The following is a 27,570-nucleotide window of genomic DNA, read 5'->3' on the forward strand; positions in this document are numbered from 1 at the left end:
GATGCGACCCCCTCAGCTCTTTACAGGCCTCAGCCATGCAGGGTCCGCTCCAGGGCATCCTTCCTCAGGCCCCAAGAGATCAGAATCATATCGTCCCGTCCCCGAATGTGCAAAGAGGGAAACTGAGGCACAGGGCGGGGCCTGGCCCCAGGCCCTGTAGGAATGGAGGGTCGGGAGGGGCCCCAGGGCGCTCTGGCTCGCAGACCAGCCGCGTGTGCCCCGGGCAGGGGTGGCACTGACTTGTACACTCCGGAGAGGGACACCGTCCCGCCCTGCAGCCCCAGCATCTTCGACAGGTTGAAGCTCGCAGTGAGTTCCGAGGTCTCCAGGAACTGAAAGCAAAGGAGTCAGGAGAGCAGCTGAGACCTGCCCCAGCCAAGCTGCACAGTGCCAGCCTGTCCCAGGCCCCAGGGGGGCAGGAGCTCCACGCCCCCAGCCTGCCCTCCATGAGGCTGGCTCAGCTCCCGCGTGGAAAGGGTTTACTAGGTTCCGGCTCCTCTCCAGAGGGTCCTCTGCAAACTCGACTGTCACCGCAGCCCTGTGCCCAGGAAGGACTCAGGGCTGGGCTGGCAGGGACCCCAGGACTGAACTAGCAGGAGGCTGCAGGTTGGGATTGAGGGGCACCGGCAGGGCTGTGGGGAGACAAGGGCTAGGCTAGCAGGGGGATGTGGGTCAGCATTGGGGGGCACTGGCAGAGCTGGGGGGAGCCAAGGGCTGGGCTAGCAGAGGGCTGCAGGTCAGGGGGTTGAGCGACCCATTCTGCTGTTTCAGAGTAACAGCTGTGTTAGTCTGTATTCGCAAAAAGAAAAGGAGGACTTGTGGCACCTTAGAGACTAACCAATTTATTTGAGCATAAGCTTTCGTGAGCTGCAGCTACTGCCCCTCCCCTCCCCACACCCCCAGGTCCCTAGGGCTGAGGACCCAGGTTGTAATATAATATCTCATTGAAAGGTGACAGGGCCAGAAAGAGTTAATGAACTCCCAGACTGACCTGACCCCGGCCCTCGAACTTTAAAGCCTGGTTAGTAAGAGATGGAAATGGAGAGAGCTGTGAAATGCAGCTGGCATGGTGAGAGAGAGAAGGGGAGCTGTGTGCTCAGGGCTTGTGATGTCAGCAAACGAGGCTTGGCTATGGCTATGGCTTTGATTCAAAGACCAAAAAAGGAGGATTAACATTTAGGAAGATACTTGAGTGACATAGTATTGTTGTCTATGTGCCTCTTTGAAGGTTGTGGTAACCTGTGTCTGAACGGTTAATGGATAAATGACCCTGTGCTAATTGCCAGGGTGTTTGGGAGAAGGAAAGTGAAGCCGATTGTCTTCTCAGGCCAAGAGGCTGCTGGAAATGTATAAAAACCCTGGGACATGGTCCTTCTTCATCTCAGATCTGCTTTGGGTTTCAAGAAGGGGAAACCCTGAGCCATGAGGATTGAGATCCTCAGTCGCTGACTGGAGTCACCCTGAATACGAACACTGGACTGTAACCTGTGGACTATTTCTAAAAGGACTTTTGGCCACTACACACTCACCATCTCTGCCATGTACCCGGACCTCAAGAACTGAACTCAAGTCTGCCTGTATATTGATCTTTCAGCCAATTCTCTCTCTTTTCTTTTTAAATAAATGTTAGTTTAGTTAACAAGAATTGGCTCTAGCGTGTATTTTGGGTACGATCTAAGTTATCATTGGACCTGGGAGTGTGGCGGATCCTTTGGGGTTGGAGAATCTTTTCTTTTATAGGATGAGATAAGATGTTCGGTAACCATCCTCGTATCTGACAGGTGTGTCTGGAGGGGGGCCTGAGGCTGGCACTTTAAGGGCACTGCGTCGTGTGGACGTCAGAGTACCCGGGGAGGTGATACAGAGGCTGGTTTGGGCTGGTTTGATAACTCTAAGTATTGGAATATCCACCAGCGTGTGGGGTTTGTCTGCCCCGGTCTGTTTGCAGTTCACCCCGACTGAGTGACCTCAGCGGGTTCCCACAGACAGCATCGTTACAGGGCCCTACTGCCCCTCCTCTCCCCACACCTCCAGGTCCGCAGGGTTGGGGATGCAGGTTCTGACCTTCCCTCGCCCTTTCCCACCCCCTGGGCAAGGCAGAGCCAGGTACCGGCAGCGACATTGACGTGGCAACGCCAGGCTGGGCTCTCACCTGCAGGAGCTGCCCTCTGTGCCAGGGCTGGCAGACGAGCGTGTAGACATTGCCACCCAGCAGGAAGGTCACCAGCACCAGCAGCATCAGCAGCCAGGAGAAGAGGAAGCTGAAGCCAACCCCCCTGGGAAGGCAGAACGAGCCGTGAGCTCCACCCCGGGCACCGGGCACCCGCATGCAGAGACCCCAGGGCCTGTCTGACGGCCTCTCTGTCCCCCCCAGCCCAGATACCACTCCAATGGCCTCTCTGTCCCCCCCACCTCCCCAGCCCAGATACCACTCCAACGCCTCTCTGTCCTCCATCCCCCCCAGCCCAGATACCACTCCGATGGCCTCTCCTTGCAAATCAGCCTTAGTCATTTCACGGCTCACGAGCTGCCTGGAGACCAGAACCCAACGTACTGTCCCCAGTGCGGCTGCCCCACAGCTGGACACCCCCTCAGTCCTGGGCCCACGTATCTCACTGCTCATCACTGGATCTCCCCCTGCCTTTGCCTGCTAGACCCAGGAGCCCCCCACTCAGAAACCCCCTCCTCTGGTGCCCCTCCACCAGGATCGAGTCACCTCCGGGCCACCCCTTGGCTAAAAGAGGACACGGGGCTCCGCGCGGCTCTCCCCTGCCCCCCAGTCCTGCTGTGGGCTCTGCTGAGCCCTCTCCAGTCTGCCCACGTCTGGTCCCAGTGTGGGCGCCACAACTGGGTGCAGGTCTCCCTTGCGGGCCTGTCCAGCGCCGTGCCCGGGGTCCCGCCCCCGCCCTGCTGCACTTTGACATTCCAGCCCCACGCGGGGCGCCCCGGGGCAGCGTGGGGAGCCGCTGTAACGGCTCTGGGGGCCGGGGGGGCTCTTACGCCATGAAGAACTCTCCGCCGGAGTTGGAGAGGCAGCTGCGCTCAATGGGCAGCACCGACGGCTTCAGCCCGAGGGCCCCCAGCACCAGGGCCAGCAGGTAGCATAGGACAATCAGCAGCACCAGGCAGCAGAGACAGATGCCCACGATCCACCTGTGGGGGAGACGTGAGAGACCCAGTCCCTGGTGGGGCAGGAGTCTGGGGGCTGGCCGGGGGGTCACCCCCTGCTGCCAGACTGAGGGGGGTCTCTCCCTCTCCTTAGAGCAGACCCCCCCTCATCCCCAGGACATCCCAGCTCTCAGTGCCCCATGGGGACAGTGGGCTGCTCCCCTGCGGTGCTCCCTGGGCCGATGGCAGGGCTCAGCCCATGCTCCCCTCGCCCCCTCCAACAACTGACCCCCTCCGAGGGCAGGGGGCTCAGAGCCCACCCGGGGCGTCGGTCCCACACCCCGTGAGCTGGGGACACCAGTGTTCTCTGGCCCATACCACCGCGCCATGCAGCTCCAGCCCCTGCCACCCCCCAAGAGTCCCCTACGGATCAGGGAGCCCCCAGGCGGGATCAACCCCACACAGGGGGGCAGAGGCCCAGCCCCTACCTGTAGCTGTCGTAGGTGGTGACCTGCGGCTCGTAGTCACTGGCCTGCTTGGCGATGCTGTCCAGCATGGCAGTGACGTTCCCCAGTGTGTCCAGCACCGGGATCTCACTCCGCACCCCGCCAATCTTCCGCCTGACCTCGGCCAGCTGGCTCTGCGCATCTGTAGGGGACGGGCACGTCAGGGACGCACGGGCACCGATGGCTGCTCCCGTAGCCCCCCGGGGCCCACGCTCCGGCTCCCCTGCACAATGCATGAGGCAGACGCAGCCCCAGCAGGCAGATCTGAGGGGGCAGCAGGTGCTGGGGGGCAAAGCGGGAGGAGAGAGCCTGAGAACCGGGAGAGCTGTGCTGATTGGGTGGGAAGGGAGAACATGGCAGGGGATGTGGGGAGAGCACAGACCCGCTTCCTAGGCCAAGGTGGGGCCTGGACCCCTGGCTCCGGGGTGGGACAGGTAGGGCCCTGAGGGGGTGGGCAGGGCCCCTGGCCATTACAGCACCCAGTCCCAGAGCAGGGAGCTGGGGCAGGAGGGGTCCCTGCATTACCAGACAGCAGCACCACTGACCCGCCACCACCTTCTGCACCTGCTCCTCTACCCTCCTGGGGGTCTCGTTCAGCGTCTCGTTGGCCTGCAGCCCCAGACACGGACGGGGAGAGACAGACAGACAGACAGGCTCAGAACCCAGCCCAGGGCTCCAGCGCAGAGCACAGGGCGAGGGCAAACACACCACCCGGCCCTGCTCCAGCCCCGCTCCCCAGCCCCACGTGCCCCAGCACCGGGGACTATCTGAAATACCCAGCACTGGCCAATGCCCCGGGCTCAGCGCTGGCCCGGACAGGCTGCTGGGCTCTCCCCACACGGGGGGGGTACCATGACGGAGGCACCCTCAGCCCCGCCCTGGGCAGTACCGGCAGGGCACTGGGCTGGACGGACCGTTGGCCTGCTCCAGGTCGGGTGGGGGCGGACGCCCGGCTAGCACGGTGGGCATTTTCCACATGGCGTCGTGGTTCAGGTCCCTCTGCCCCGCCCCAGAGCCATGGCTTGGAGACGCAGGCCGCTCGGCCGAGGCCGGCACGCCAGACTGCACCCTGGGGCAGGGAGAGCCGGCAATGCCCCTGCAGACCAGCCCCACACGGTGCCGGTCAGAGCCACGTCCCACTTGCCCCGCGCCACCCCCTGCCTGTACCTGCTGCAGGACAGCGCTCAGGTTGGCACTGGTCAGGTTACTCAGCAGTTCCAGCTGGCTGCTCACGTCCGGGACCTGGGGAAACAGGAGCACGTGGGGCTGATGCCTGGGGAGGGGGCGCCGGCAGGAGCAGGGGGCACTGGGAGCTGGCGCCGTGTGGGCCTGGCGACGTACATACCAGCAGGGGTGGCAGGACGGTGCCCATGTCAGCACACAGACATGAGGGCACACAGCGGGTACATCGGAGGTTTGGGGGGTATTTGCATGTCGGGGAGGTTTCAGTCCCCCCAACCCCATGCACCCATCCAGCTCCCCGTGCAACCCTGCACCACTTTGCACCACACCCAGCCCCCCATGCCAACCTGTAACCCATGCACCCATCCAGCCCCCAGGCACCCCACACCCCTGTACCCCCTGCAGCCCCCCGTGTGTTCGTCTCACCATGCTGAAGTTGGCGTCGGGGGCCAGGCCGCTGACGGACACCTGGGAGCAGGGGTGGCCACAGCTCTGCAGGGTCCGGTTAATCTGTTCCTGCAGGCTGCTGAGGTTCTGGGTCAGCTCCCCTTGCAGCTGCTGCAGGCGCTGGCCTGACTCGTTCACGGCTCGGAGCTCCTGCTCCACCAGGTCCGTCACTGGCGGGGACAGCAAGGGGCTCCTTATGGCTCAGTCCTCGTCCCATCTGCACCGTGCCCCACCCCTGCGACACCCCCTGACTGTGCCACAAGGGGGACTGCCGGACACCCCCAAAGTGACCCCTCAACACCTCAGTCGGGGCTGGGGCGAGCGGGACCAGCCTGTCTCAGACCACCCTGGTAACTCCATGCTGCAGGGGTGGGGGCCAGACTGGGGTCAGGGAAGGAGCTCGGAGCACCATCCGTCCAGGCCCTTGGGGCGACAGTGAATCAGGGGATCCCAGGGGATGGTTAACGGGGGAGTTTCTCCAGCCCAGGATCCCTGGGGCTCTTGGGATTCCCTGTGCCCCTCAGGTGTTGGGGCTGAGGGGGTGTGACATTCTCTACCTTGGAGGAGCGTGCTGTAACCCCCATAGTTCTCATTTTCATATAATGGTGATCTCACATATAAAGCAGAAAGAAAAGGAGGACTTGTGGCACCTTAGAGACTAACCCATTTATCTGAGCATGAGCTTTCATGAGCTACAGCTCACTTCATCGGATGCATTCCTGTAGCTCACGAAAGCTTATGCTCAAATAAATGGGTTAGTCTCTGAGGTGCCACAAGTCCTCCTTTTCTTTTTGCGAATACAGACTAACACGGCTGTTACTCTGAAACCTGTCACATATAAAGCAGGCCTTGTAAGGTATCCGGGGAAAGGTTGTGATCTGCTGAGAGTCATTTCTCTGTCCATAGATGTGTATCGTTGATGCAGATGGAGTTATGAGATTGTGTAGTATGGTGGTCACTAAATCATGCTGGAAGTTGGGGAATCCGCCAGACGTTAGCTCCCCAGAGGCAACAGCAAGGAAAGTCACCAACCCCCGGGCGGGGTGTCAAACAACCATCCACAGCCATTGTCCAGCAAGGGAGCTACACTGCGATGACTCGCCTGCATGAGGCCCCACAACGAGAATTGCTCAACCTTGCCTGGAGAGACCCCCCAGCCATGCCTGGACTGTGCTCCCCAAGCACATGGGCTGAGGGTATAAAACAGACAGAGTGGACACATACAGGGCCTTCTCCTGCCCCCACCTTCCCCGCGAACAACTAGGACACTGAGAAGAAGACAAGACTCCAGCACAGGAGATTGGCCCAGGTTTACAGAACAAACCCAGGCGTGAAAGTGGGCCGGTAAGAACCCGCCCCGGCCCGTACGCAGCCCACAGTAAAGCGTTGCCACAGCAGCACTGTAACCTCCCTGCCCCTTTTACCTCCCCCGTCGGCGGCCCTGCTGGAAGGGTCTGTAGGTAGGGCAAAGGGAGCAACTGCCCTGGGGCCAGCGGTTTAAAAGGGCCCGGGGCTCCGGATGCCGCTGCCGAATCCAGAGCCCTGGGACCTTTAAATTGCCACTGGAGCCCCAGCAGCGCGGACCAGGCGGCCTGGAAAGGCTGGCTGGGGAATGCTGACCCCAGCCCCGCCCCGGCTGCCCAAGGCCCCGGCCCTTCCGCGGACCGGAGCTGCCCCGGCCTCGTACTGGTAAGTGTCAAGTGTTACTTTCAGCCCTGAACAAACCTGTCTATTAAGGACTGCAATATCCAATGGGGTGAGAAAAACGGCTTCATTTAGTCGCTGCCCAGTCTAATAGGGTCGAGAGTTTAGACTGCATGTTCTATTTTCTTTTCTTTTGGTAACCACTCTGACTTCTTGTGCTTTGACTTATAATCACTTAAAATCTATCTTTACAGTTAATAAATCTGTCTGTTTATTCTACCTGAAGCAGTGCGTGTGGTTTGCAGCGTGTCAGAGACTCCGCTTGGGATAACAAACCTGGTACATATCAATTTCTTTGTTAAACTGATGACCTCATAGAAGCTGGCAGCGTCCAGCGGGCATAACTGGCACTGCAAGACAGAGGTTCCTATGGTTGTGTCTGGGACCAGAGATATTGGCTGGCTAGTGTCATTCGCTTGCACAATCCAAGGAGCAGCTGACATGCCAGAGGCTGTGTGTGACCAGCCCAGGAGTGAGGGTTCTCACTACAGAGCAGGGTAAGGCTGGCTCCCAGAGTCAAAGTTTGGAGAGGCCTAGCAAACCACCGGTCCAGATAACACCAGAGGGGAATGTCACAGGGGGTTATACTGCCCCCCACTGCAGAGGTGCCCCCTGGCACCACCCCGAGCCCCCCAGCTTTCCCACCAAACACCCACAGGGTTACTCTGTCCTCCCCCGCCCGCCTTAGGGGCTTGTTCCCCCCGGTGTCTGGGGACGCCCCCTTCCCTTCCTGGCAGGTGCTGGGTGGGCAGCTCTTGTAGGGGGTGAAGGGCCATGTTGTGCGTGGGGCTCCCCAGCTCCCACTCCACAGCCCCAGGGCCGGTACCTTCGAGCAGGCGCATGGCAGAGCCCAGCGCCCCGTACGTCTCCTCTCCCACCGCGGAGATGATCCTACTGCCCAGGATGGGCCCGATGTCTGTGGAGAAGGGGGCAGCGCTGTCACCTTGGGCCCAGCCAGACGCACGGCCACCAGGGAGCGCTCCAAACCCCGAGCCCCTGTCTGGCCCGGAGAGTTCACCCCCTGCACCACTTGCCCCCCAGTGTGGGGGCTCAGCACCGCAGCAGCCACCTGCAGCGTGGGCATGCAGGGAGGTGGGCAGCGGGCACAGAACAGGCTGGCCACGGAGCCCAGGTTATGCTACGGTCCCTTGAGAGGAAGTGGCTAAAGCTACGGGCTGGGAGCCAGGACTCCTGGGTTCCTTACCCCTCTGCCATTGCCCTGCTGGATGCCCATGGGCAGGTGTTGTGGGGAGAATGACCCTGGCTGGGCTGGAGGGGGCTGCGCCATGATCTGGGGGTGTGATGAGAAAGCAGCCAAGATGGAGGGGTGGGGGAGGTGAGCAAACGCCTGGAAGCCCGGAGGGGCCAGACGGGGCATGGTGCAGGCCAGCCCGTGCCCCCTGCAGCCAGGAATGGGGTCCTGGGAGCCAAGGGTGCTGGGCTCCATACTGGGGCCATACAGGCAGGGAGCAGAGCCCTGTGCAGCCTGACCTCCGCCAGGGCTCTGAGCGCTGGGGCAGGGCATCCCCAAGGGCTAGCCCAGGCAGGCCATGAGACGCGCTGGGTGGATCAGATCACGCATCCCCATCCCCACCGCCCCAGGGCCACGCCCTGCCCCAGCCCCCAAAGCCCCCCGCCCCAGAGCCAGGTCCCCAGGGCCATGCCCTGCCCCAGCCCCCCACGGCCCCCTGTGCACAGACTCACCCTGAAGGCTGCGGTTGGCCTGGCTCACCGGCACGTTGCTGTTGTCAATGATTATATCCACCTGCTGCGGGGACAAGGAGAAGGGGGGTGAATACAGGCCAGGCTGGGGAGAGGGCTCCCATTCCCACAGGGGGACTGCACCATACCCAGCAGCAATGGACTAACTCAGGGGGCTGCGTGGGTCACCTCAGGGCAGGCCCCTGGCATCCCCGCCCTGTGCAGACCCTGGGATTCACGCCCTGCTGGTCTCTGGCCCGCAGGACAGGTGAGGTGCGGGGGGCTCCGGCAGGCAGGTGAGCAGCGGGGGCGCCGCGTGTACCTGGGGGATGGAGCGGATGAAGATGCTCAGGTTGTCCAACGTGGTGTTGAGGGCACCGAAGCTGCCGTTCACGGCGCGGGAGACGCGGTCGTTACTGATGAAAGCGCAGACATTCCCAGCCCTGGGACAAGGAGAAAAGGGGGCAGGGACAGCATCAGCACATGGAGACCTGGGGGGGCCCTAGCTGTGTGTGCTGAGCCCCCAGACTGTCCATGCATAGAGGGGCCTGCTCACAGCAAGTGGCGTCACGCTCTGAGAGTCAGGACTCCTGGGCTCTGCCAGGGCCTTGCTGTGCCAGCTCAGGCAGGGCACTGTGCCGCCCCGTGCCTCAGTTTCCCCCCGGTGAGGTCCACCCTTGGGGGTGAGGGGGCATAACTAACAAGCCAGCATAAAGCGCGGCTTGCAATGAATGTGCCAGCCCTGCAGCTTCATCCCAATCCCAGGCCCACAGTCACCGCACTGACCCCCCTTTCCTGAGGGTGACAACGGCACCATCACGAACCCCGGGGGTCACCGGGCCGCACACACTGAGCCTGCGAGCTTTGCTGCCACAGCAGGGGTCAATCCCTGGCCCCTACCGGCTGAGCTAAAGCAGAATCGCCACTCAGGGTACCAGGTTTATGACACACAGATTAGCAGCTCTGCCCGTGCCCAGTAGAGAGCAGAGTGGCTAGCCAGTCCATGGCAAGCACTTCTAGAACCCTTCCCCCTTTTGAGGGGCTCTGTGGGAGCTAGGCCCCCAACCTGCCTCCCATGATCCCTTGGGACACTCCAGACATTGCACGGGTTAACCAGTCAATTCCCCCTTGGCACGAGAGAATGCCATCCTCCCTGTCACAGAGATGGAGAAACTGAGGCAGAAGGGAGCGACCTGCCCCAGCAGGCCCAGCCAGGGCCCAGCTGGATCTCCAAGTGCCGGATCCCCAGCTCCCCGGCCATTGCTCCAGCATCACCTTGCTGCTCATACTTAGTGGAGGGAGCGGGGGCTAGCCCCCGCATTCCTGGTCACTAGCTGGGTGTCCCCCCGCAGGTGATTCCCCCCTGCAGGTGATTAGCCTGGAATGCTCTAACCCCAGGTTGAACTCGGACCTTGACTTCCTGAGGCTTCTGGCCCTTTGTCCTCGGGCAGGAATCTGCTCCTGCGAACAATGGGGACTTCCTGGCAGGTCTCCACTCCCTGCCTCGCCCATCTGCTTTCCCAGCCGCTCTCGCCCGCAGGCAGCGGCGTCTGCCCCTCCCCATTACATCTGGGCGCCCCAGGCTTGCACCAGCCCCTCCCCACCCAAAGGCGTCTCCTGGCTCCAGAGAGCTGGGACTCCTCATCCCAGCTGCTCTCCAGCCAGAACCTCAGCCCTGGGGGAGCAGGGCTCCGTGTGATGGGTCGTGCACGCAAGTGTGTTCGTCCCCTGGGTGGGATCACAGCCTCAGCCCAGATAAAGCCTCCAGGGCACCCACACCCGCGGGCTCCGGGGCATGAGCTGGGCGCCAGGAGGAAACTTCTTCCAAAAGGGCAACAACACAGCACAGCCGGGTGGACTGGGGGGGTTAGAGTAGCTGGCCCAGGCCACCGCAGTGTGCGAGAAGAGATGACTGGAGCCGGTGGACGAGGCCAGCCTGGGGACCCAGGGATCTGCCTAGCTCAGAGGGGGTTAGTAATGCCTGGTCATCCGGAGGCCTTCCCAACCCCCCTCCATATACAGGGTAACTGCCCCCCTGCCCCCCATGGGGCCAGCAACGCACGGCCAGGCAGCAATGCAAGAGCCCACGAGGCTCGGGCTCTGCGCTGAAATGAGGCCGCAGAGGCGCTGGGCCAGAGCGCGGCACTCACAGGAGGAGGGTGGTGACCAGCAGCACCGAGAGGAAGAGCGCCCTGCGCTGGCAGCCTGTGTGCTTGCTCTGTTTCTGGTACATCGTCCCCCCGCAGTTCCCACAGCAGCGGCAGCAGCAGAAGCAAAAGCCGACCAGGGGCATGAGGACGATGAAGAGGAGGCCGATGGCTGTGCAGACCAGGAAGCCCACCTCATAAACCAGCACCTAGGGCGAGAGCACCAGCATTAGCAACGTCCATCCCAGCAGGGCCCGTGGCCCTGGGCGTCACGCCTGCCCACAGAAAGGCAGCTGCCTCTGGGCCGGAGCGTGGCAGCCTAGGGCAGGCGGTGAAGGAGCAACACTGCGGGGAAGGCCCAAGGATTTGGGGAGGCAGAAAGGAGTCACCGGCTCTGAAACCTGGCCAGGCCGCTGGGCTTTCGAATCGGGCAACATGCCTTGGGGTTTGATTCTTTCAAAGTGCTCCAGCCTGCTGCCCCTGTCTGTAGCATGGATGGCATCGCTGGGAGAGGGGCGGGGGGGGGGAAACGGGACATCACTTGGGGCATGGCTGACCTCAGAGTCCCCACTAAGCCCTGACAGGGACCTTCTCCCTCGGTGCCTGTGGGGGGCCTTGCCCCATGCCCTTCCCCGTGGCCCCGCCAGGGCCCTCACCTCTTTGTACACGGCAGGGTCCATAATGTCATTTTTCTGCTGGATCAAGTTGGTGAGGAGTTCTGGGGAAAGGAGCAAAGAGGGAAGTTAGCACCCCAGAGATGCCACAGCCCAAAGGGACTGTCCTGCCCCCTGCCCGCCTGCCCCAGTCCAACTGGCCGCATGACCCAGGCCCGAGAATTCACCCAGCAACTCCTGCTTCGAGCCCAGGAATCCGGGGCCACGCTGGATGTCACAGAGTGTGGGGGAGTTCGGGCCCTGCACCCCTCTTCCTGGGATTCACCGTGACTCTCAGCCAGCCAGTAAAGCAGAAGGTTTATTGGACAATAGGAACACAGTCCAAAACAGAGCTTGTGGGTACAACCAGCACCCCTCAGTCAAGTCCTTCTGGGGGGGCAGGGAACTTAGACCCCAGCCCTGGAGTTCCCTGCGTTCCTCCACCCAGCCCCAGACTGAAACTAAACCCCCTCCAGCCAGCTCCCTCCTGCAGCCTTTGTCCAGTTCCCCCAGCAGAGGTGTCACCTCCCCCATCCCCGTCCTGGCTCAGGTAACAGGCTCTCAGGTCTCCCATTGAAACCCCCCTGCCACATTCCCAGGTCAACACTCCCCCCTCCCTGCTGCATCACATCTCTCCCCCCTTCGAGACTGAACTGAGCAGGGTCACTCTGACCAGTGACCTGGGGAAGTTCGGGGCCCCCTCTCCGGGACAACGCATCCGCTGTCAGGTTGGCACTTCCCTTCACGTGGACCACGTCCATGTCGTAATCCTGCAGGAGCAGGCTCCATCTCAGGAGCTTGGCGTTGGCTCCTTTCATCTGGTGCAACCCGGTCAGGGGAGAGGGGTCAGTGTACACAGTGAAGTGTCGCCCGAAGAGATAGGGCTCTAGTTTCTTGAGGGCCCACACCATGGCCAGTCACTGCTTCTCGATGGCTGCGTAGTGTTGCTCCCAGGGTAGCAACTTCTTGCTCAGGTACACAATGGGGTGTCTCTCCCCCTTTTCATCCTCCTGCATTAACACCGCCCCCAGTCCCGTGTCTGAGGCGTCGGTGAACACCACAAAGGGCTTGTCAAAGTCTGGGTTTGCCAGAACTGGGCCACTGACCAGAGCCTCCTTCAGCGCCCGGAAAGCCACCTGGCACTGCTCGGTCCAGACCACCTTGTCTGGCTTCCCCTTCTTGCATAGCTCAGTGATGGGGGTGGCTATGGCGCTAAAGTGGGGCACAAATCTTCGGTAGTATCCTGCCATCCCAATAAAGGCTTGGACCTGCTTTTTGGTGTGGAGAGCAGGCCAGTCTCTGATCACCTCCACCTTGGCTGGTTCCGGCTTTAGGCGGCCACTTCCCACCTGATGGCCCAGGTAAGATACTTCCGCCATCCCCACCTTGCACTTCTCCGCTTTTACAGTCAGCCCAGCCCCCTGGAGTTGGTCCAGCACTTGTCTAACCTGGGACACGTGGTCCTACCAGATCTGGCTAAAGACACAGATGTCATCAATATACGTCACAGCAAAACTCTCCATCCCCCTCAGTAGCTGGTCCATCAGGCGCTGGAAGGTGGCCGGCGCTCCCTTGAGGCCGAAAGGCAGGGTCAGGAACTCGTAGAGCCCCAGAGGGGTGATAAAGGCCAATTTCAGCCGGGCATCTGCATCCAGCGGCACTTGCCAATAGCCCTTTGTAAGGTCCATGGTGGTAACGTACCGAGCTCCTCCCAGCTTGTCTAGGAGCTCATCAGGCCTGGGCATGGGGTAGGCATCCGATACAGTGATGGCATTGAGCTTCCCATAGTCCACACAGAACCAGATCGACCTGTCCTTTTTGGGGACCAGCACCACCGGCGAAGCCCAAGGGCTGGCCGATGGCTGGATCACCCCCAAAGCCAGCATGTCCCTGACCTCTCTTTCCAGGTCCTGAGCAGTTTTCCCTGTGACTCGGAAAGGGGAGCATCTTATTGGCGGGTGCGACCCTGTCTGCACCCGGTGGACAGTCAGATTAGGGCATCCAGGCTGGTTGGAAAACAGCTGTCGGTATGGATGCAGCACCCCCCTGACCTCAGCTTGCTGGGCAGGGGTTAGCTGATCCGAGAGGGGAACTGTTTCCAGTGGGGAACCAGCTCTGGTCCCAGGGAATAGATCTACTAAAGGGTCATCTCCCTGCTCCTCCCAATGTCCACACACGGCCAACACCACATTCCCCCTGGCATAATATGGCTTCATCATATTCACATGGTACACCCGGCAGTGGTGCACCCGGTTCGACAGCTCCACCACATAGTTTACCTCATTGAGCTGCTTGACGACCTTGAAAGGTTCCTTCCAGGCGGCCTGTAGTTTGTTCTTTCTCACAGGGATGAGAACCATCACCTGATCCCCGGTGGCATAGGCCCGGGCCCGCGCCGTGCGGTCATACCAGACCTTCTGCTTCTTCTGGGCTCTGGCCAGATTCTCCCTGGCCAGGCCCATGAGTTCAGCCAGTCTCTCTCGGAAGATCAGGACATACTCCACCCCTGACTTTCCATCGGGAGTGGCCTTCCCCTCCCATTCGTCTCTCATCAGGTCCAGGGGGGCCCTCACCCTCCTTCCATATAACAGTTCGAAAGGCGAAAATCAGGTAGACTCCTGGGGCACCTCCCTGTACGCGAACAGCAGGTGAGGTAAGTACTTGTCCCAATCCTGCGGGTGCTGGCTCATAAAGGTTTTCAGCATCATCTTTAGCGTCCCGTTAAACCTCTCCACCAGCCTGTTGGATTGGGGGTGATAAGCTGAGGCCCAGTTGTGCTGGACCCCACATTTCTCCCACAAACTCCGGAGCAGGGCCGACATGAAGTTGGAGCCTTGGTCTGTCAAGACTTCCTTGGGGAACCCCACTCGGCTGAAAATGGTCAGGAGCGCATCGGCCACGGTGTCTGCTTCAATGCAAGCTAAGGGCACTGCCTCGGGGTAGCGGGTGGCAAAATCTACCACCACCAGAATGTATTTCTTCCCCGACCGGGTCGTCCTGCTGAGAGGCCCCACGATGTCCATGGCCACCTTCTGGAAAGGCTCCTCTATGATGGGCAAACGTCTCAAAGCCGCTTTCCCCTTGTCCCGGGCCTTCCCCACCCTCTGACAGGGGTCACAGGATCGGCAGTACTGCCGGACCGTGGTAAAGACCCCAGGCCAGTAAAAGTTCTGTAGCAACCTCTGCCGGGTGCGCCGGATTCCCTGGTGCCCTGCGAGGGGGATGTCATGGGCCAGGTACAATAGCTTGCAGCGATACTTCTGGGGGACCACCAGCTGCCTCCTGATCCCACAGGACTCTACTTCCCTTGTGGGAGCCCATTCTCGGTACAGGAACCCCTTCTCCCACAGGAACCTCTCCTGGCAGCCTCTCCTCATAGTCCGTCCCACACTGAGGTCGGCCAGGTCCCTGAGCTTCCACAAGGAGGGATCTTTCCTCAACTCGGCCTGGAACTCAGCGGCTGGGGAAGGGATGGGGACCGGTTCCCCCTCAGTGGCCAGGTCTGAGGCCTCTGCCTCTCTGAGCCGTGCCCCTTGGCGCTCACTCCCCACCCGGGTAGGGTCCTGCGCCTCCGATGTGGTACCCTCCCCGAGGTCGGGGCGCAGTGCCTCTTGCCGGCTCTGGCTACAGGTCATGACCAGGGCGGTCTGGGGGTTGCTTGGCCAGTCCTCTAGGTCCCCCCATCAACACCTCAGTGGGCAAATGGTGGTGCACCCCCACCTCCTTGGGGCCCTCCTTGGCCCCCCATTTCAGGTGTACCCTTGCCACGGGCACCTTGAATGGGGTCCCACCCACCCCCGTCAGGGTCAGGTAGGTGTTGGGCACCACCCGATCTGGGGCCACCACCTCGGGCCGGGCCAGCGTCACCTCCGTGCCCGTATCCCAGTATCCATTGACCTTCCTCCCATCCACCTCCAGGAGAACAAGGCACTCGCTCCGGAGGGACAGCCCCGCGCCTACCCTGTAAACCGAGCACCCTGAGTCCAGAGCCTCCAGCCCTCTGGCGGAGCTGGCCTGGGGTACTCTTCCCTTCTGAGCAGGTGGTAAGCTATCAGCCCCCCTTGCCTGGGCCGTCTGCCCCTTGTCCAGCTGGGTCCCTACCCAGTTAACCCTGGGTAGGTTGAGTCCGCTCAGTCTGTCCCTGAGCCTGGGGCCCCGGGTCCATACGTGGCCTCTCTGGCCACGGTGATAGCAGCTCAGGTCACATTGGTCCCCTCGAGCAGGTCGGAGGGGCCCGGCGCCAGGCGTTCCCCTTGGGAGGGAGTTCTCCATATTTCCCCGCTGGGAGGCCCCCTGGTGACTCTCTCTCTGCATTGGGGGGGGCCTGTTCTTTTGGGGCTCCTCCCTACTACCCCCTGACCGACTGTTCACAAACTCGTCGGCCAGCTGCCCTGCGTGCTGGGGGTTCTCGAGCTTTTTGTCCACCAACCACAGCCTCAGGTCGGAAGGGCACTGATCATACAGCTGCTCCAGTACGATTAGGTCAAGCAGGTCCTCTTTAGCTCGGGCCCCAGCTGTCCACTTGCGGGCATACCCCTACATCCGGTTGACCAGTTGTAGGTAGGTGACCTCAGGCATTTTACGCTGACTCCGGAACCTTCTCCGGTACATCTCGGGGGTCAGCCCAAACTCACGGAGCAGGGCCTGTTTGAACAGTTCGTAGTCCCCTGCCTCCGGCCCTGTCATCCGGCTGTACACCTCCACGGCTTTGGGGTCCAGTAAGGGGGTGAGAAACTGGAGCCTGTCTGCGGGGTCAACCCTGTGCATCTCGCAGGCATTCTCAAAGGCCGTCAGGAAGCTATCTATGTCCTCCCCCTCCTTATGCTGGGCCAGGAAGCACTTATCAAAGCTCCTTGCAGTCTTGGGTCCCCCCTCACTCACCGCAGCCGGGGCCCCACTGCTCCTCAGCCTGGCCAGCTCCAGCTCATGGTGTCTCTGCTTCTCTTCATGCTGCCTCTGTTTCTCCTTCTCCTCCTGCTCAGGTTGACGTTGTTTTTCATGATCCTCCAGCTCCCTCATTTCATCTCCCTCTCCCATTCTAGCCGCATCCGCTCCAGGGATGGGGAGCTCCGCCGGGAGGATCCCCTGCCGGCTGCCGGGGTCAGGGTGCCCTCGGTATTCGCTGGGCTTCCCCTAACCCCTCCCCCAGGCCTAGGTAGGAAGGGTCTCAGGATGTCCTCAGCAGCAGTCTGACCCCTCCCAGCCCGGTTAGGCCCCAGGGCCCACGCTGCGTCTGCCAGGCGCCTTCCCTCAGGGACAGGGATCGGGTCATCCAAGCGATCCCTCTCCTCCAACTGGGCAATCAGCTGTTCCTTGGTGGACCTCCCGATGCGCAGCCCCCTCTGCCTGCACAGCTCCACCAGGTCGCTCTTCAGGCGTTTAGCGTACATCTCCCTGCTGGCCACTCGCAGGCCGGGCAGCTTCCCACGGTTTCCAGGAAGAACCCCTAGGGTGCCAGTCCTTCTTGAGGTCACCACCTCTTTGCCAGGGTCGAGCTGCAGACTCCTCCGCCCCTGGGACCGCTCGCTGCAATCCCCCGGGGGACCCTGTTTCTGCAAGAGTCCTTCTCTCAGGTCACACACTGCCAGGGTTTACCCGCCCCCTGAAACCGTCTCTCTCTGAATCTTCAGCATGCCTGGTCCCCGTCAATCCCCCTTCATTTTACTGCTCCCCAATCACTTACTGCAGGAAGCACCGTCCATGGGGTGCAGCAGGTCCCACCACTGCCACCAGTTGACACAGAGTGTGGGGGAGTCCGGGCCCTGCACCCCTCTTCCTGGGATTCACTGTGACTCTCAGCCAGCCAATAAAGCAGAAGGTTTATTGGACAATAGGAACACAGTTTAAAACAGAGCTTGTGGGTACAACCAGGACCCCTCAGTCCAGTCCTTCTGTGGGGAGGGAGCTTAGACCCCAGACTTGGGGTTCCCTGCGTTCCACCACCCAGCACAAAAGTGAAACCAAAACCCCCCCAGCAGGCTCTCTCCTGCAGCCTCTGTTCACATTCCTGGGCAGAGGTGTTACCTCCCCCTCCCCGTCCTGGCTCAGTTGACAGGCTCTCAGGTCTCCCATCCCCAGGGAAACCCCCCTGCCACATTCCCAGCTCAACACTCCCCCTCCCTGCTGCGTCACACTGGAGCAGGACTCTCAGGGACAATCCCTGGTTACGTCAACACTGCACTAAATGCCCATGGCTGGTCCGGGTCAGCTGGGTCAGGCTGCCCAGGATCCACGGCACAGAGCCCCGAGCCATGGCAGCACTGCCTCCCCCAGCGAGCCCCAGCCCAGGTCCCCCTCTCCAGCAGGAGGGTCCCCTGCTCCCTGGTGCTCTCACTTCTCCCCCCGGGTCCTGGTCACCCCGGCCCCTCCCTCCTTACGACCCGGAGCTCGAGGGCAGAAGGGTTTGTGTGGAAGGGACACTGCTGAGCAAAAGGCTGGTGCTGCAGGGCGTGGGGTGGGGCTCAGCAGGGGGTGCTCTCCCCTCGCAGTCAGTGCTGACCCAGTGCAGCGTACGGGGTGCAGGGACTGGGGGTGCCATCTGTCCCTGTGGAAAGCAGAAATCACAGGACTGCAGTGGGGATCACGTCCTCCGGCCACGCTGGGCTGTGAGCACCTCAGCTGACAGTCTCTTTCCCAGGGGTTGATGTGCAGACATGGGCCGGGCTCACCCCACCACAATGGGCACCAGGGACACCATCCTGCTGGGGCATATCCAGAGGATGTTCTCTCGCGAGTGCATTTCCAGCCTCCAGCCAGGCCTGGCAAACCCACAGCTCTAATTCCAAACTGCATGAACTCCTCCCTTTCCAGCTGGGACTGCTTTCCTTCCCATGTCCTGCTTTCCCCTTGCATCAGAGCCCCACTTATCCCCCTGCCCCCCGACCCACTGTGTATTTGGCAAGCTCTCCAGGGCACAGCCCCACACCATCACACCTGTGCGGCAGCCGGAAACAAACCATGAAATCAAACAAGTCAGGTCACTGCCAAGAACCAGATGGCTTGTTTGCAAACTACAAAACAAACAGGAGTGACAAGGAAGGGGTGACAAGGAAACACAAGCTCAGGGGAGGAAAAGGGAGCTAACAAAAGCACCTCAGGCCCTTACAAAAAGCAGGGGAACCGGTCCAGACTGGGTCAGGGGTTATGTGGTTTAGCGGAACCAGAGCACTTTCCGAACTGTGTGTCATGATTGCTTCACCTTCCAGTGAGATGCAGGCACCCTGGGGGCGGAACATGGCAGCTCTTTAGCAGCACCCAGCAGCCTGAAGCGAAAGCGTCTCCCGTGGTTGGTGCAGAAGGACCCGTCTGAGCAGACACCAGGGCTAGTCGCTCTAGGATCTTAGTTCACCACAAGCAGCCAGGACCTTGGTCGTATGGCTCCTTTGAGAGATGGTCCCTCCAGCACCCCCTGGGCACTGGCTCACAGGGAAGAATCAGCAACCCCACTGCCTGCACCCTCTGGCTTTCCTAGGCAGTCTCCCCCACAACCCACACTAGACACAGGTCACCCCTCTCCATCACTGGCCCACATCTGCGTGCATTACAAATGGGGAAGACTCATTATCCTCGTTTTACAGAGCAGAGAAACGGAGACACAGAGAGCCCGAAGCCAGAGTTTTCACTGACCTCGGGTGCTCAAGCTGAGACCCCTAACAAAGGGGCCTGACTCTCAGAGGGGCTGGGCCCCACAAACCCATCTCTGGCCAGCAGGACCCGCTGGCGCTCTGAGCTCTGCAGCTCCCCAGGGGCCCCAAATTCAGTAGACACTTTGGAAAAATCGGCCCCATGCGACTCGCCCCAGCCCGCAGAGTGAGTGTGGCATGAGACCCAGGAGTCCTGGCTCCCAGGTCTGTGCTTTAACAGGGGCTGGTAGGCTGTCACCACGCAGATCTTCCTGCAGTGGCTCAAAGCAGACCAGAGAGTCCTGCACTCGGAGATGAAGGATTCCCAGCTCCTTCCAGCTGGCTCGCCAAGTCAGCAAGGGACAGAGGGAGGGATAGCTCCGTGGTTTGAGCATTGGCCTGCTAAACCCAGGGTTGTGAGTTCAATCCTTGAGGGGGCCATTTAGGGATCTGGGGCAAAAATTGGGGATGGGTCCTGCTTTGAGCAGGGGGTTGGACTAGATGACCTCCTGAGGTCCCTTCCAACCCTGAGATTCTATGAGTTTATGACAGAGCTGGTCTGGGTGCTCCCCTCAGGACCCCACCCGCAACTGACTCACAAACTCAGTTCAGGCTCTGCAGAGAGGAGCCCAATCCTGGCAGCTGCCAGGGGAGAACGGAAGAATGGCCAGACTGGGTCACACCAACAGTGTCTCTAGCCCAGGATCCCGGCCAGAGCGCGCTTGGAAAATAGCACCGGCTGGGTCACCAAAAGCAGCTGGATGATGGGATGAAACAAGCCTCATGGGACGTAAGAATGGCCAGACTGGGTCAGACCCAAGGTCCATCTAGCCCAGGATCCTGTCTGCCGACAGTGGCCAGTGCCAGGTGCCCCAGAGGGACTGAACAGAACAGGGAATCATCAGGTGACCCATCCCCTGTCGTTCCCTCCCAGCTTCTGGTAAACAGAGGCTAGGGACACCCAGATCATGGAGTTGCTTCCCTGCCCATCCTGGCTAATAGCCACTGCTGGACCTGTCCTACAGGAACTGATCTAGTTCTTTTCTGAACCCAGTTATAATTTTGACCCTCACAACATCCCCTGGTAACGAGTTCCATGGGCTGACTGCTCAGAAGTACTTTCTTGTGTTTGTTTTAAACCTGCTGCTTGTTCATTCCATGCGGTGACCCTGGTTTGTCTTACGTGAAGGGGTAAATAACACTTCCCTGGTCACTGGCTCCACCCCCAGTCACGATTTTATAGCCCTCGATCACACACACCCCTTAGTTGTCTCTTTGCCAAGATGAACAGCCCCAGTCTTAAAAAGAAAAGGAGGACTTGTGGCACCTTAGAGACTAACCAATTTATTTGAGCATGAGCTTTCATGAGCCACAGCTCACTTCATCGGATGCATACTGTGCAAACTGCAGAAGACTTTATATACACACAGAGAGCATGAAACAATACCTCCTCCCACCCCACTGTCCTGCTGGTAATAGCTTATCTAAAGTGATCATCAAGTTGGGCCATTTCCAGCACAAATCCAGGTTTTCTCACCCTCCACCTCCCCACCAGCAGGACAGTGGGGTGGGAGGAGGTATTGTTTCACGTTCTCTGTGTGTATATAAAGTCTGCTGCAGTTTCCACGGTATGCATCCGATGAAGTGAGCTGTAGCTCACGAAAGCTTATGCTCAAATAAATTGGTTAGTCTCTAAGGTGCCACAAGTACTCCTTTTCTTTTTGCGAATACAGACTAACACGGCTGTTACTCTGAAGCCCCAGTCTTATTAATCTCCCCATATATGGAAGCTGTTCCAGCCTCTAATCACTTTTGTTGCCCTGCTCTGTACTTTTTCCAATTCTAATGTATCGTTTTTGAGACGGGACCACCAGAACTGCACGCAGTGTTCATGGTGTGGGCGTGTCCTGGATTTCTACAGTGGCATTACGATATTTTCTGGTTTTTAATCTATCCCTTTCCTAATAGTTCCTAACATGCTGGTTGCTTTTTTGAAGGAAGCTGCACATTGAGTGGATGTTTTCAGAGAACGATCCATGATGACGCTGAGATGTCTCTCTTGAGCTTATTTAGATCCCACAATTTTGTACTTATAGTGGGGATTTTGTCTGTGTTTATCAACATTGAATTTCATCTGCCGATACCGTTCTGCTGCCGAGGGACAAGGTGGTTAGGTCACAGCTTTTACTGCACCTTCGGTTGGTGAATCACAATAGAACCTGGTCCAGTAAAAGATATTACCTCACCGACCTGGTGTCTCTAATATCCTGGGACCCACCCAGCTTCCACACCGCTGCATACCTCTTGTTGCCCAGTCACCCAGTTTAGCGAGATCCCTTTGTACCTCTTCGCAGTCTGCTTTGGATTTAACTGTCTGGAGTAGCTTTGTATCGTCTGCAAACTTTGCCCCCTCCCTGTTTACCCCTTTTTCCTTGTAATGGACAGAGATAAACAATAAACTGTCACATACAAATCCTGAGAATACCAGGAAGGCCCCTGATCATGCCCCGTGTAGACACACTGCTCTGACCCAGAGCACAACCCAACTCACCCCTCAGGGCCAGATGCCAGCGACAGCGCGGGGCGGCAGGAGGTGTCCGCGCAAGCCGGCTCTAGGGCCCCAGCCCGCAGGCCCCACTCATGACGGAGGGCTTTGGGGCCAGCCTGTCATTCAGACTGGGTCCCAGAGTGCTTTACAGAGCCCCCGCCAAGGGAGAGCGGGTCTCGAGGCCTTGCAGGTGAAATCGGTGACCTGAAGTCTGGGTATATTTGTTGTGCAACCCATTCACTGACACTCTATGCACCACTGCTGAGGCAGACGTGGTCACAAATTGTGCGCAGGCCACCCCCTGCTCTCAGGACTCTTAGCTCAACGCCAGGGCCCAACTCCCACGGAGCAAATCTGCCCCCAGAACCGGCTCTTGCCAGATAAACGAAGGCAGAGCAAACTCTCCTGCCCTTTGAAATGGCTCCCCCAAAACTAGTCTGCATCACAAACCCACCCCCAATGCAACACACCTGAGGCTGAGCGCAGCTCGCTGCCTCCGGGGAACAGCACCTCCTGGGACTCCCCCACGGCCCCACGGATAACGAGGGGCGGAGGGCTCAGCGGGGAGACGAGTCTCACTGAGATGCATCCTCTGCCCCAGCTGGGTCTCTGCCTCATCTCCCATCAATGACCCCATCCCCAGTGCCCCCTTTGTCCCCTACCCCAAATCTTTCCCCACTTTCCCCTGTCATGGCCTCCTGCCAGCCTCCCTTCATTCCCGTCCCTCAGGACTCCCCCACCCCACGTCCCCTCCAAGAGGCAGTGGTAACTGGTTCACTTTAACAAGCCCCACCAGGCTGCACATCCCTCCCGCGGGATGCTGTAACCCACACCACAGCCTTTCCGTCTGTTACACTCCCCATTGCACCACTCCCCATGCAGAGCTGCCAGCCCGCGCTGCCTTCGGGCTCAGCCTGCAGCAGGCTCCATGCGCTCCATAGATCTCAGGGCGCTTTGCACACATGCATTGCAATCCCATCCGAATGGTGGGGAAACTGAGGCACGGGCAGGGGTATGACCAGCCCAAGCTCAGGCAGCAAGCGAGAGCCAGCAAGCCAGGCATAGAATCCAGGAGTTCGGCCCCCCAGCCTGAGGTCCCGGGCATGGGGCCATGCTGCCTCCTGTGATAATGCGTTCGGCTAACGAGCTGCGGAGCACTGAGCAGCAAATGCCAGGGTGGCAGACACAGATCTGGGGTTCCACACAGGGCCTGGGGGACATTCAGGGCAGGGAGCGGAGGGAGAACATGTGTGGATGGTGCTGAAAACAGCTCTTCAAATGGGATCCTGAAGGGACCCAAGTAACCTAGATCTGACCCTTCCCTGCCCCACACATCAGTGCCTGGGAGCTGCAGCCACTTGCCCTGCCCCACACTGGGAAACCCAGAGAGAGGAGGAGGGGCAGCAGCCTGGGGATGCCCACACCATGCTCTTACCGGCTGGGAAGGCATTTGGCTGTACCAGCCCCAGGAAGGAGTGCACCATGCTGGTCAGGCCGGGCAAGCTGCCCGCGGGGGGCACTGGCTCCGGCTGGTACTCCGGCTGCAAGAGGTTCTGCATGGCCATCCTGGGCTGAGCTCCGGGGCAGCTCCAAGGGCCGCCAGGGGGAACACGCCACTCTGGGGGTGCAGTTAGCTCCTGGCCTTCCTTCACACGGTGCTCCCCAGCAGGGCTCGGGCACGCCCGGCAAGGCCAGGCTCCTGGAACAGACAAGAGGTGTGAGCTGGCCACAGACCCAGCAGGGCTCTGGGCCCAGCAGGAAACGCAGAGGAGAAATAAAACGCCGGCTGCTTCCTGGCGGGGGGGAGAAGATAGAGGTGTGGCTGCTCAGGTAGGGTGCCAGCAGGGAGACACACTGCAGGGCCAGGCCGGGCCAGGCCAGGTATGGGGCAGCCCCGTCACACACTGCAGATTTGGGGGTGGGGGGAGTGAGCTGGGGACACCCCATAACGCTACAGGGGATGCCCCATAACACTACAGAGCAGGGGAGCTGGAGAAGGAGTCCTTACCCTTTCCCAGCAGCCTCCTGCTGCCAACGGCTGCCCACTGAGGCCACCAGCATGTTGGGTTTGTGGGTTGCCTCGTTAATTTGTGATGAGAGAAAAACAGCCCCCCCCCGGCTCCTCCTGCCCCCCACCACAGAGGCCTTGCCCAAGTCTGGCTCAAGGCCACCTCCTGCCTCACCCGTGGCCTTTGGGCAGTCTCTGAGGTGGAGGATCCGCAGGCAGAGGGTTTGGTTATTCTGGCCCCTGGGGTATGTGATGTCCCCAGTACCCCACTCTCCCCACAGCCCAGCCTGCTAGCAGGTTGCTGGGAAGGCGTGGTTCCCCCATGTACCTCCCCCCCTGCAGTTTTTTGCCCTGGTTGTCATACACCCTTGCTTGGGCTAGCGGGCTCCAGAGACGCCATCAGCCACCGCTCTCCAGCCGCCTAGCTCGGACGGCAGCCAGCAGCAGCGCAGAAAGAAGAGTGGCAATACTGCAACCCCCCCTACAATAACCTTGTGACCCCCCTGTGACGAAGCGGGACTGTTCTTAATGTTTCCTCTGAATAGTGTGGGGGTGCCTCAGTTTCCCCTAGGCAGTTCTTATGTATCTAGGGGGTGGGGTAAGGGTGTATGATCACTGCAGAGCCCTAGAGGGCAGGTGTGTGCAGGAGTCTGGACACAGAGAATGGCCGACACCCTGTTTCCTGGCCACTGATGGCCTGGGCCCTTCCCCCTGCAAGGTGAGAGCTAAAGGGTTGGAGAAATCAGGTGCCCTCCTGGCCCGGGAAAGGAACAAAGCCCAGAGGAGGAGGGGCTGGAGGGAGTTTCAGTTTGGGGCTGGCTGAGACATGGAGTGAAGGGCAGACGTGGTTATCTGGCTCACTGCCCCCCAAAATGGACCCAGCTGAGGGGTCCCGTTCTCTGCACCTACAAGCTCTGTGTCAGACCATGTTCCTGTCATCTAATAAACCTCTGTTTTCCTGGCTGGCTGAGAGTCCCGTCTGACTGCGGAGTTGGGGTGCAGGACCCTCTGGCTTCCCCAGGAGCCCGCCTGGGCAGACTCGCTGGGGGAAGCGCACGGAGGGGCAGAGGAGGCTGAATGCTCCGAGGTCAGACCCAGGAAGGTGGAAGCCGGGTGAGCTGTGTGTCCTGAAGACAGGCTGCTCCCAGGAAGGCGACTGCCCCAGAGTCCTGACTGGCTTCGTGGGGAGCAGTTCCAGAGCATCGCCCGGGGACTCCGTGACACCCCCCCACACACAACTGCTTTTTGGGTTAGGCCCTCTACAGTCACAACACCCTGAAATTTCAGATGTAAATAGCTGAAATCATGAAATTTACAATTTTTAAAATCCTATGACCGTGAAATGGACCAAAATGGACAGTGAATTTGGTAGGGCCCTACTCAATACAGCGCAGCAGCCACCAACAGGTTAATTTGGAAACAGCTGGCTCCAGGCTGGGCCCAGTTAACCCCTTCAGGGCTGTTGCTCTATGTGTGGGGCATAAACTCCGCCCTCCCAGGGGGTGACATCTGGGGCAGCCCTGTGGGTCAGGGGTCAAAGGGCGTCCAAGCAGTGAACACGGGTCCCGGGCCAGTGCCCTCTCCCTGGCCCCCTCCCTGTCGGCTAGAGGCAGACCCCCCCAGCAATAATGGGGGAGCCTCAAAGCCCTAAGGGAGTAGGGTGAGCCCCAGTTACACACTTCCTGCCCCCCCTAGCTGCCTAGGACAGGTTCCAGCCTGCTGTGGCGAGGATCTGCCCTTGGGACCCTCCCCAGAACCTGACCCGAGTTGCCCTGAGTTTCCTCCTCGCCCGGCCGCTCCAAATGCTGGGGTGGGCACCCCAAGAGGGTCATCCCCAAGGCAAGGAGCAGGGGCCCTGTTTGAAGGGCAGCGCCAGTCCCAAGAGGGGGGGTCATGCTGTAGGCCAGCGCGGTGCCCCTGCCTGTTAGTTGGACCCCCGCAGGCAGGGGAGGGTCACAGCACACGGGTGGGTGACCCAGGAAGCGAGCCCCCTTTCCCAGGTGGGTACAGCACCCACGGCTACATCAGACCCACGGCCAACCTGGGCAGGGACTGCGCAGCCAGATTCAGCACCACCCCCCACTCCTTGGTCCTTTGGGGGAGGGGGACTCAGGACTGGGAGTCCAGATGCCTGGGTTCTGTTCCCAGCTCTGGGAGGGGAGTGGGGTGTAGTGGTTAGGGTGGGGGGCTAGGAGCCAGGACTCCTGGGTTCTGTTCCCAGCTCTGGGAGGGGAGTGGAGTCTAGTGGGTTAGAGCAGGGGTGGGGGGCTGGAGCCAGGACTCCTGGGTTCTGTTCCCAGCTCTGGGAGGGGAGTGGGGTGTAGTGGTTAGGGTGGGGGGCTGGAGCCAGGACTCCTGGGTTCTGTTCCCAGCTCTGGGAGGGGAGGGGAGCGGAGTGGGGTGTAGTGGGTAGAGCAGGGGCGGGGAGCCAGGACTCCTGGGTTCTGTTCCAGCTCGGGGAGGGGAGGGGAATGGGTTAGAGCAGAGAGCAGGCCCCCCGGTTCAATAGGCAGGGGACGGATTCCCCTGCCGGGGCTGCCCCTGGTCCCCCGGTGCCGGCGGGGCTGAGGGTGGCCCCCGAGGGGCAGGCCGTGGGGCAGGCTCTCCCTGGGGAGCTCTGGGTGCCCGGGAGCCCCGGCCCGGCCCAGCTCGGCTCGGCTTGCCCAGGGGCCGGGCTTAGCACTGCTCCAGCCCCCGCCCGAGCCCTCGCGAAGTTCGGCTCTGCCCAGCGGCGGCGAGCTCCCGGCTGGGGGCAGACACAGAACCCTGCCCCACACCCCGTGACCCCCCCACATACACCCTGCCCCGCAGAGACCATGCCCCCCCAGAGATCCTGCCCCCCCAAAGACCCTGACCGACACACCCTGACCCCCAGAGACCCTGCCCCCCGCAAAGACCCTGACCGACACACCCTGCCCCCCACACACCCTGCCCCCCAGAGACCCTGCCCCCTGCACACCATGCCTCCCCAGAGCCCTGACCCACAGAGACGTGCCCCCATGACATCCTGTCCCACAGAGACCCTGCCCCACACACCCAATGCCCTCCCAGAGCCCTGAACCACACACACCCTGTCCCACAGAGACCCTGACCCCATACACCCTCCCCCCACATCCTGGCCCCTAGAGACCCTGCCCCACACACACCCTGACCCCACAGCGACCTGCCTACCCCCCCACCCTGCCCCCCAGAGCCCTGCTTCCATAGAGACCCTGCTCCACACACACGCTGCCCCTGAGACCTACATCTCCCCCCTCAGAGAACCTGCCCCATGCACACACACTGCCCCCCAGAGACCTGTCTACCCCCCAGCCCCACCCCTTTGCCCCACACCTCCCAACTCCCACACCAACTCCCTACCCCCAACAGAGACCTCCCCGCAGTCAGACACCCTGCCCCCCACACCCTGCTCCATCGAGACAGTACCTCCTTCCCCCCAACACCAACAGTTCCCCCCACACAGAGGCCTTGCCCCTCACACCCTGCCTCCTTCCCCCCACACACAGAGTGAGACCCTGCTCCCAAACTCTGCCCCCACATCCCATCTCCTCCCCCCATGCTTCCACCTGCTGCCTCCTCCCACCCCCCACCGTCCCGTCCAGACCCTGCCTCTCACCCACAAACCTGGCAATAGCGCTGGGGAGCCCCTGACCCCTAGCACGGCGGGATCTTGGACACACGGATGCCCGTTAGTCGTGTTCCCCACACAGGGCACCATGCACCCTCCTGGGAAGAGCCAACCTCTGGGCTGGGCGGGGTGTTCGTCTGCACACTGGCTGCCAGGCCCAGCCCGTGGGGGGCAGAGTGGGGGGGCTGCCTCTTTGCTTCCCACTTCCCCCTCTTCTGCCTCCTCCTCCTTGCCAGGCTGAAGTTGGGTTTTTATTCCCAGCAACTTAGGCAAAGGCCAATATTATTGGACACTATATCGGTGTAACAGTAATTTG

General features: G+C 60.6%; 1 protein-coding gene across 2 annotated transcripts in view; it reads right to left on the reverse strand.

Moving 5' to 3' along the window:
- The window catches only part of LOC140915101 (prominin-1-A-like), a 60,018-nt gene that overhangs the window by 15,587 nt on the left and 16,861 nt on the right, over positions 1-27,570 (reverse strand). Inside the window, exons 4-16 of one of the 2 annotated variants that reach the window (XM_073354584.1) lie at positions 23,054-23,317; positions 11,452-11,513; positions 10,799-11,004; positions 8,971-9,091; positions 8,652-8,715; positions 7,774-7,863; positions 5,223-5,413; positions 4,782-4,856; positions 4,160-4,223; positions 3,597-3,756; positions 3,001-3,153; positions 2,153-2,276; positions 241-332 (exon numbers count right to left, since the gene is read on the reverse strand). In XM_073354584.1, the coding sequence (XP_073210685.1) occupies positions 241-332; positions 2,153-2,276; positions 3,001-3,153; positions 3,597-3,756; positions 4,160-4,223; positions 4,782-4,856; positions 5,223-5,413; positions 7,774-7,863; positions 8,652-8,715; positions 8,971-9,091; positions 10,799-11,004; positions 11,452-11,513; positions 23,054-23,317 (1,666 nt within the window). The remainder of the gene's footprint in view (positions 1-240; positions 333-2,152; positions 2,277-3,000; positions 3,154-3,596; positions 3,757-4,159; positions 4,224-4,781; positions 4,857-5,222; positions 5,414-7,773; positions 7,864-8,651; positions 8,716-8,970; positions 9,092-10,798; positions 11,005-11,451; positions 11,514-23,053; positions 23,318-27,570) is intronic. The other variant, XM_073354585.1, reaches the window with a different exon arrangement.

This window comes from Lepidochelys kempii, chromosome 7 (assembly GCF_965140265.1).
Source record: "Lepidochelys kempii isolate rLepKem1 chromosome 7, rLepKem1.hap2, whole genome shotgun sequence".
NCBI classification, from domain to species: Eukaryota; Metazoa; Chordata; order Testudines; family Cheloniidae; genus Lepidochelys; species Lepidochelys kempii.